The sequence below is a fragment of the Anser anser genome (assembly GCF_964211835.1).
Source record: "Anser anser genome assembly, chromosome: 24".
In the NCBI taxonomy this organism is placed as follows: domain Eukaryota; kingdom Metazoa; phylum Chordata; class Aves; order Anseriformes; family Anatidae; genus Anser; species Anser anser.
The window spans coordinates 5,411,839-5,421,256 of NC_139745.1; the positions used below are offsets into that span (position 1 = coordinate 5,411,839).

The window sequence follows — 9,418 nt, forward strand, 5'->3', positions numbered from 1 at the left end:
GAGCCGGGACCTGTTGCTGTTTGTGCTCCGTGCAGAAGGGATGACGGCAGCCCCGCTGTGATTGGCATCGTAATCAATCCAAATATTCTGCTGACTGCTCTGCCTCCTTCTGCAGCGACATATTTCACTCCAGCCTGGACATGTTTATGAAGCAAAGCCCGTGTTGTGATAAGATTATTGTTTCTACCCAGCTGATGTATTTGCTCCTGTGAAGTGCAGGCCAGAACCCAGCCGCCAGCGCTGCCATCTCTCGCAGTTTTACTGCAAGTGTTGCAGTGTTTTATGTTTTATTTCAGGTCTCAGAGCCTGGGTAGGAGTCCTTACAGGAGAACCCCAATTGCCCTGCTCTTGGGATGAGCTGGTTTGCAGATGAAGGCAAACACCTGGAAGGGAGGCTGTGTTACTGGGGCACAGCTGCTGAAATGGGGGAATGGGAAAAGTCTTCTCCTCGCAGCAGGATCGGTGCTGCCGGCTGCTGAAACAGGCAGCAAATCTCACTGATATTACACTGCATACTTGACCTCCCCGGCCTTAAATAATTTCACCTTAAAACAGTCATAAAAGAGCTATTTAAAGGCGGGAGTAAAGCTGGCTATATTTCAGCATTGATTTTCTGCCAACACGCTGTGCTTCCTCTAACATAAACTTGGGTGATCTTTCAATAACCTCGCCCTTCTCGGGGCTCACCCCGGCTGCGGTGGTGGAGCACGGAGCTGCAATGGGCACAGCGCGGTCCATGGACCACTGGGTGCATGGAGCATGCTGCCAGGATGGGTAGAGCATGGTCCTTGGCTCAGTGGGTGCGTGGAGCACGGAGCCGGGATGAGCACAGCACGGTCCTCGGCTAGCTGGGTGCACGGAGCATGGTTTCAGGGTGGGCACAGCACGGTCTGAGCCTCACCTTCTCAGTTCAGCGGAGGCGAGGCACCCTGCAGGCTGGGCACTGCATTGCTCCAGAGGTGAGGGCACCGAAGAGAAAGGGTTTGTGGAAAGGGCTCTGGCAGGAGCTGGAGCCTCGGAGCCAGGGGATTTGGGGCTGAGCTGCTCTTCAGCAAGCTCCCGTTGTCCCCCGGTGACTCTTGGGGCAGTCTGACCGCTTCAGGTCTGCGCAGCGCCCACAGTGCAGAGCTTAAGGGCTGAGACTGAGAGAAGAATTATGATGCTTAAACAGCAGGATTTTCAAAGTTTTTCAAGGAGCTACGGAGTCCTTTTAAACAACTTTATCTCTTAATTCAGAAGTCTGTTTGAATAACCCCAAATTAGATCAGTATGGAAGGACTGGAAGATGATCTCCTAACCACCAACAAAGAGCAGCAATTCCTTTCCATTCAACTCAATTATCCCCCGGCTCAGTCTTGGAGAAACAGCCATGATTGCTTTCCTGCCAGCTCCTGGCTGGCAAGTTAATAACATTGCATCCTGCGCTTGATGCACCAGAGGATTTTGCAATTACTCCTGAAGAATTTCCCTGGAAGGAAAGAGCTCGGGGAGGGGCGCGGGGGGACGGGCAGGGGTTGGGAGGTGAGGTGCCTGTGTGGTTTTGTGTCAGTCCCCAATCCCCAGCCCTTGCTCCGTCCTGTTTGGATGCTGCAGGACGGGCAGGTGCCGGGCACTGCGGGGCTGCGCAGGATGGGCGCTGTGGCAGGGGACAGTGGGGGCTGCCCTCCCTCCTTCCACTGCTAGCGGAGCTTGTACACTGCTGGGAGCAGCCCCAGGCAGCGATGGTGCTGCAACCCGCGGCTGCGAGGAGCCCCGGGGATGTTTCGTGCAGCCCTCCGTCAGCAGGTGGAAGGGGACGAGCGGCTGCTGGAGCTGCTCCGGATTTCGGGGGCAGAGCCGGAGCTGGGTCCCACGGGGGCACATCCACGGCTGGTGCTCCTCGTTAGGGGCTGCAGAGCCTCGTTAGCTGCTGCATGCTCTGCGGCCCTATGGGTCCCTCTGCTGCAGCAGGGAGGTCTGTAAGCAGGGACCTTGGTTTCCAGCAGAAAAATCTAAATAAATAAACAGGTAAATTTAAATTAGTAGGTAAATGTAAATAAACAGGTTAAACAAGATAAATAAAATAAGCAGTGTAAATGAAAATAAATAAAACGAACAGTATAAATAATCAAATTAAGCAATGTAAATTGAATGAAGAAATAAACTGTAAATTCCATTTACAAATACATGTTTCCAGCCTTCCTGGCTGCCGGTGCAGCACCACCTGCGCGCCCCTGCAAGGTTCCCAGTCCCTAAGGCAAAGGAACAACAAATCGGGGTGGTGCCAGCTGGGGTTCTTTTAACATTCAGCTGCTAACGTGAGAAATCTGGTGTTTGGGGGCAGTCTGAAATTGGATTTTCATGCAGCATTGCTGTGCTCAGTGCTCTGCATTCGGGAGCTGGGCAGGAGCTCTGGTGTCTGCCTCCGCCTGGTTCTGGCTCCCCCCCTCCAGGACCCCAAGAGGAGGGGACATTTTAGGATTTGGCTTTGGCTGCAGTTAATAGATGCCATGTGCTTTTTACCTCTTAACATGTTCTCCAGCTTGTCTGACAACGGCATTTCACAGGCTGGATAAATCCTGTCCCTGGCTGTAAAAACCAGCGCCGCAGTGCAAATGCGTGATGGCAGCCGGACCTCAGGATGTCAGGAAACCCTCGCCAACCCAAACCCTGTAATCTCTCCTTAAGTACCTCTGTAATGAGAGGATTAGCCGGGGGCTCCTCGGCTCTCCAGGCGTGGTGGCTAATCCTGCAAAATCCAATCCTGCCCATGCTGATGCCGGCGACCTCCCGCATCTCCCACCCCGCTCCGTGCGGGTGGGCTGGATGCTGCTCGCCTGCCTGCCCCGGGCAAGGATGCTCCTTGGTCCCCACACTAGGACGTGGCTGTTAATGACCTGCTCACGCGTTTGCTAAGCCCTGTGAGCTGGTGATCATTGGTGGTCGGGAGTGGGAGCATCCACATGGGGCAGCTCCCATCAGACCAAAGCCGCAGGCAACGCCAAAGCAGCTTCAAGCCCTTGTCCCCAGCCCCTGGTACCAATGGGGCACCCATGGGACGCGTCTCCAGCGCCGTCCCCAGCCACTGCCTGGGGCAGTCAGGACCCAGAAATGGGACCCTGCTGCTTCCAGGGTCCTCACTCTGCAATTAATGCAATTAGCCCTGCCCAATTAACCCTGCCCCTTCGCCCCCAGACCAGCAGCAGCAACACGAGACCTTCCCTTTAGGCACTGCCTAAAGCTTGGCCAGTCCCAGCGCCGTGATTATTTTTAATGATGTGCAAATTTGCTTAGGAGCAATCAGCCCGAGGTCGGAAGCTCCGTGGTGGGACCCGGTGTGAGTTTGCCCCGGGGTGGGAGCTGTGGTGGGACCCGGTGTGAGTTTTCCCCGGGGTTGGAGCTGTGCGGAGCTCAGCACCGCTCTGTTTGCACAGCAGCAGAGCGATGCCCCCGGCATGCCGGGGCTCCGTCGCGCTCGGACTCGCGGGATCGATTTCAGCCCGCGTGTCTGTGCAGCAGCAGCCAGATATATTGCACTTGTGGGGCCGAGTACAGAGCTCTATTATTCATACTCCGGCTCTAAGTTATAGCAGTTTTTGTGTCAAATGTACCAATTCCTGCAGCTTTAATGGAGTTGGCCTCTGCACCCCTCTCCAAGTGGCAGCTGGTGTTTTCTACCCACATCAGTTGTACCTACGAGGAAAAAATATCGATGCTCCCGTGGCTGCTGCTTTCAGAAGCGAGTTAAAGGCCGGGGAGGTTTCCTGACTCCTCCAGCATCCGGGCTGGATGGAGCCCGTGGGGTCCCCCTGCGCCCCAACACACCGGCTGCGCACAGAGCCCATGTGAACGCGGGCTCAGAGCTCAGCCTTCGGTCTGTAATTGAATCAGATGCTTTAAAACACGCTCTGATCCCTCAGAAAAGGAAATTCTCCTGGCTGCCCCTGTAAACCACTGTGCCTGTAAACAACTGGCAATCTGCCTGCCTCCTAATTTTTTTAACTAATTACCTCTCGTTATCTCACATCAGGCCAGTAGCCAACGTGTCAGTAAATGATTAATATAATGCACACGGCAACACAAAACTGCATCCTTCATTCACCGCCAGAATTATCCTATTTGCCCTCTTATTATCTAGCTCAATAAAATGGGAAGAAAAGCAGGAAATGGGCGCCTCCCGTTGACCCAGCAGCTGGGTGGGCCTGAGGGCACCAGGGGCTGGTGCCGGGGGGGACCTGGTCCTGTGCCATACTGCGGGCGATGATGGAGCAGCCCCTCCGGCCTGACCCAAGGCTGTCCTGCAGCCGTCAGAGCACGGTGAGGAGGTTTTATCCCCGTGCAGGTCCCCAAAAAGCCACGCAGAGGGTGCAGAGGGGATGCTGAGCCCCGCTGCCATGTGGCTGGATGAAGTGCTCCATCCCCGCCGGTGGCACCGTGGACACGAGCAGGTCCCTGCAGAGCAGCAGCCACTCGCTGGGCGCGCACACCCCGACACCATTAGTACCCTGATAATGCTGCACTAATTGCCTGTATGGATGATAACCCAGGATTAGTGCTCTGCCGGCAGCAGCGCTGGAGCAGCGGCTCCCCGGTGAGCGCGAGCGGCTCCCCAGGAGCCGACAGCCGCGTCCCATTATCCAGCCATCAGCCCCATTCACTTGGGCTTTCATGGGCTGTGTGCACTGAGCCAATAAATTAAATTGTAGTGGCTTCATCAATATTAAGCTAGGTGATGCTCAAAAGAGCCTGAGCAGAGGCATCAAGCTCTCTTGAAAAAAATCAGGCCGGATTGTTAACCCTGAGTTTGTCCCGCAGGCCGGGGCGTCCCTGCCAGCCGCCCTGCAGGGATGGGGCAAGATTTGCAGGCAGGGCTCTTCCCCTGCTGGGTCGCTGGCAGGGTCGGCAGAGACGGTGCCAGGAAGGGCTGGCACACGTCGGGTTCTAAAAAATGCCAAGGGCAGGCAGGGGGGGAGCACAAGGACGAAGAGAAAGTGCCACTTTTCCCCCGAACCAACGTGTCAGTGCCACACGCAGCCCTTGTGCTCACTTCTGTAGCCTTTACAGATTTGTTTTGCAGGGGTAGCCACTGCTTTAAGTGCGATCCAAGGACAGCAAAGCCAAACTTATCCCCGGCAGGTTTCACCCCTGGTGTTTGTGGTGGCCCCGAGCCAAAAGGGGCTGCGGGGTCCGGGCGAGCGGCGTCACCGCCTGGTGTGTGCACGCCCTCGGGGCCAGCAGCGTGGCTCTCTGCCCCCTCCTGCAGCCCCTGTCCTGCACACACCGATACCAGGCCATGTCCCGTGCACATCACTGCCCTCCCTCCTGGGTTTCTGGGCCCTGCAGCCCAATTCTGCAGGGCTCCCCCCGTCCCCCTGCTCCGTTCCCGGCCCCTCGCCGCCCGCAGCAAGGGCAGGCAAGCTCTTGCACTGAAGAAGTATTCAGCATTGACACCTTTTAATTCCCCAAATGATTAACTTTCAGCGGATTAGAGCTGGGATGGCTATTTAATTAACAGACACGTCAAGCTTGCTTATGAGTCATTAAAAAAAAAAAAACACCCCAGTGATTGACTTGTTAATACAGAAGAAATCAATTAGATTTTTTTTTTTTCCCTCCTCTGAAGTTTTTGGCTTCGGCCAAAAGGATGGAGGAAGAAAGGATGCTGGGACTCAGCCGAGCTTTATTCTTTGCAGAGGAGGTTGCAGGCACGGCCTCATGCCGGGGTTTGCAGTGGTTCCCAGGAGGCAGGGGCTGCAGCGTGCCCTGGGCGCAGCGAGCCCGGCACGGGGCCGGCGGCAGGGCAGGGACCCTGGCACTGCCCAGCTCTGCTCGGGGGCTGGATCCGGGGTCTCCCCCTCCTCCCACATCCCTTTCCTAGGACCTGTCCCAGCTGTCGGGCTCTGTTTAGGTGCAGGGATGCGGAGGGGTTGGGAAAGCTGGAGCTGGGCAGCAGCGGGGCGGACTCGGCGCGAGAGAGCGAGGGCAGCCCGGGGGGCAGAGGGGGCCGCTTGCAGCTCAGGAGCTGGGATTTTTTATTCCAGTGCTTCCAAGGGGCAGCAGACCGAATCCAGAGGCAGCAGTGGCGGGGAGCTAATAGGACTCACGTGGAAAACGTATCCTGCAATTTGCTGAGTTAATGATTACACCGGGAAAAAAATCGCACGGCACCTGCGAGCAGGAGGCAGAGGCCGGAGCTGGGCCGGAGCTTTCTGCGCGGAGATGCGGGGAAAAGATCCTGAAATTTGGGGGCAGAGAGGAACCAGCGGGGACCGGGAGCTGGCGGCCACGCAGGGATGTGGCACCAGGGCAGGAGTTCAAGGGGGTTTAAGGGCTTTGAGTTAGCACAAGGCGGTGGGGGTGGATGGATGTGGGCTCCCCAGGGGTTAAATCCCCTCCCTGCACACCGCTGCAAGCTGCTGTCTGCCAGCCTGACTTTGTGCACAGGAACTCTGATTGCTCAAATTGTAGATTGCCTCTTGACATTAATTACTATGTAAATCCAGCAGATTAACATTGTCAGATGATGAGTGGCAAGTTTCACTTGCAGCCAGTCTCCCGGCAGCTCAGCTGTTGCATAAGTTGCCATAGCAATTATTTTTTTTTCTCTTGGAAAAAAATGATAATAAAATAAACCAAAACAAAGCGGCGACAGCCTTGCTTTGCCACCCGAACGTTGGCGCGTTGCAGGGCTGCACGTGCCCACGTGCCCTGATTTAATGAAAGGTCAGAGCTGGTCCTGACCAGCCCCGGGGGTGTGAAGCGCTGCGAGCACACACGGGGCTGCTCCTGGGGCTCGGTGCATGAATGACCGGGGTGGGGAAGCTCCTGAATGCTGCACAGCCCTTGGGCACGAGTCCTGGTGTGCCAGGAAGGGCTGCGGTGATGGTACCGGTGGTGGTGATGATGGTGATGGCACGGAGCCTACGGGGCCGTCGGGGATCCTCTTTGTGTTGAAGAGCTGCGGCTGCCCTTTCACGGCCACTTGAGGAGGAGATTTGATTTTGTTATCTCAGTCTCCGAAACCAGACTAAAAAAAAAAATAAGGAAAGTGAAAAAGAAAAGAAGGCTCCCTTTTCACATGAGATTAAAAATGCATGAGCAGAATTGAGCAGGGCTGCTCGCTGCAGAGCGAGGCTTTGAAGGGGAGCCGCAAAGCTCTCTAAATAAATTGATAAAATGCCTCAGATCTCAGGTCAGGAGCAGAGCAGGCTCCAGCTTCAAACCCCACCAAAGCCGGGGGTGCTTTGAGCCCCCCATGCCCCCGCAGGCACCAACCCCGGGGCAAGCGGCGGGGCCGTGGCACCCAGCCCTGCTGCTGGGTCGGGGTCTGCCCTGCCCCGGGGCATCGGGGCTGTGCCGTGCCCGAGCTGCTGCTCTTGTCCCGGGCTAAACACTGCTGAAACCCCCTGCACCATGAACTGACCCCAGATGAAAGGCAGGGGCTGCCCACGAGGGTCCCCTGTGTGCGCTCAGCACCAGGGACCCGGTGCCCAGCCCCATCTCCTGGGCTCAGACGAGGCCCCAGCTCCCGCGGGGCTGCAGGGATATCGGGACCCCGCTAAATATCAGGATCTCACCGTTAAATGTCGGGATCTCATTAACACAAGCCGATCCATTAGCTTTAATTACCACTCCTGTTGAGGAGAGGCGCCCTCGTTAGAGCTGCCTGATGCCGAGGCGGGCTCAGGAGGCAGGAGGGGAGGCCGGGGCTCTCCAGCTGCCCGTGGCCCCGCTCGGCACCGTGATGTCGGGCACAGCGATGCGGGGCCCTGTCCCCCAGCCCCACACTAATGGGGCCATGCTGATCCCACAACCAGCACATCCCCAGCAGGACGTCGCACCCGAAAGGTTGTTCTTCGCTTTTCAGAGGCCAGGACACGCTTCGCATCCACACCACACTTCCAAAAATACCAGGCGTGCTGCCCCGGCTTCCTTCTAATGACAGCTGAGGAGCGACATCTGTATCATCACAGAGGAGAAATAAATTCCTCCTTGCCCCCAGAGAAGGCTGATTATTTTATTGGCAAGCCACATTAAAAAATGCCTGGTGACACAAAGCGACATTAATGTCGGGAAATGGCAGCAAGGCGCCTCCGGAGAGCCCCGTGCTGTCACCCTGATTAAATGCCTGCCTCTCCCCCCGCATCCAGCGCCTGTCAGCATCCACGCCGGAGCTGCTCCACCCCGAGCCGGGGCTTTCCAAAGCAGAGAGATCCCAAAACCGGCCCCGCTGTCCTGCAGACCTGTCCCAAAGGGGACAGCGGCCAGGAGACGTCCTGCAGCGATGCAGAGGAAGGCAGCTTGCAGGGTGGGATGTAAACGTGCCAAACGATGTAGGTTTGACTTTGCATTTCTCATTTCCAACTTCCATGGGGAGGCCCGGAGCTCGCTCCGCGCTCCCAGGAGCTCCAGATGTGCCCACGACGTCCTTCGGTACCAGGAGCAAGTGCCCCAGCCGTGTCCCTCCCCAGCACCGCAGGGTCAGCATCACCCTGATACGAGCATCTGCTTTGTGCTGCCATCACCTGCAAGTGCCTGCACCAGCCAGGAATTGTGGCAAACCAGCAGAAGCAAGAGGCAGGGATTAACATTTTAATCCAGGACTTTCCGTGCAAGTGCTGGCGTCGCCCCGAATCGCTCCCACCCCGCGCCGTCCCTTCAGGTCCCCCGGCACGGCGGTCACCGCAGGCAGCAGCCGCCTCAAACGTGGGCTCCCCAGGAGCAGGTTAAAGTAGGATGCCAGCCATTAAGGGCTCGTTAATATTTATGAAATAATTAATAGATGCACCTACGTTCTTTAATAACTCCTTGAAAACCGTGCTACGAAGCGCAGTCTGCTCAGCGGAGGTAGCCGCGTTCCGCAGCCCGGCAGATCAGAGCACGGAGGGGCCGTTAATTATGCATTAAACACACACGTCTGCGTTACACAAAGTGAGGAAAAATAAAGGCTTTTAATTTAAGGAATAATGAGGCAAGTTCTGCTACCTGGAGGCTGGTTTTAAAGCGAACGCTGCTTCGGCAGCTCGGCTCCGAGCGAAACGTTCAGGCAGGGAGGGTGCAAGCCCCAAAGTGGTGTGGATTTCCCTCTTTATGGGGGGATTTTGTGCCCACCAAGGCAGAGTGGGGATGGCACCAGGGCTCCCCGCTGCTGGCTGTGCACTCACACAGGCACACACGTGCATGTGCAGGGGCTTCCCAGGAGCTCTCGGGGGTGGCACCTGCCCGGGACCTCCAAAATCTGGCCCTGGGGCTGCGCAGCCCTGGAGCCCTTCCCGAAAGCGAGCGGCGCTCTACCCGAACAGCGAGCTGGGTTTTCAATTTTCTGAGAGATTATGTTTTCATCCTAAAAGATGTTGTCTCCTGCTTTTTGACCTGAATAAACTGAAAGATAATAGAAAGCAGATGAAATATATATCTGTGTTAATCCTCCGCAGAGAGA

At 56.5% G+C, this 9,418-nt stretch overlaps 1 protein-coding gene across 5 annotated transcripts in view; it reads left to right on the forward strand.

The window, feature by feature from the left end:
• LOC310886168 (uncharacterized protein) overlaps window positions 1-9,407 on the forward strand; it is a 66,067-nt gene extending 56,660 nt beyond the window's left edge. For 2 of the 5 annotated variants that reach the window (XR_014575208.1, XM_083810387.1), the window contains one exon: window positions 7,847-9,407. Coding sequence is in view for 3 of the 5 variants with exons in the window: in XM_083810387.1 (XP_083666513.1) it covers window positions 7,847-8,016 (170 nt within the window). In the remaining 2 variants the exon portion in view is untranslated. Of the gene's footprint in view, window positions 7,409-7,796 lie in introns of those variants that run through there. The other 3 variants (XR_014575207.1, XM_083810389.1, XM_083810388.1) reach the window with 3 other exon arrangements.
• Window positions 9,408-9,418: the final 11 nt, after the last annotated feature.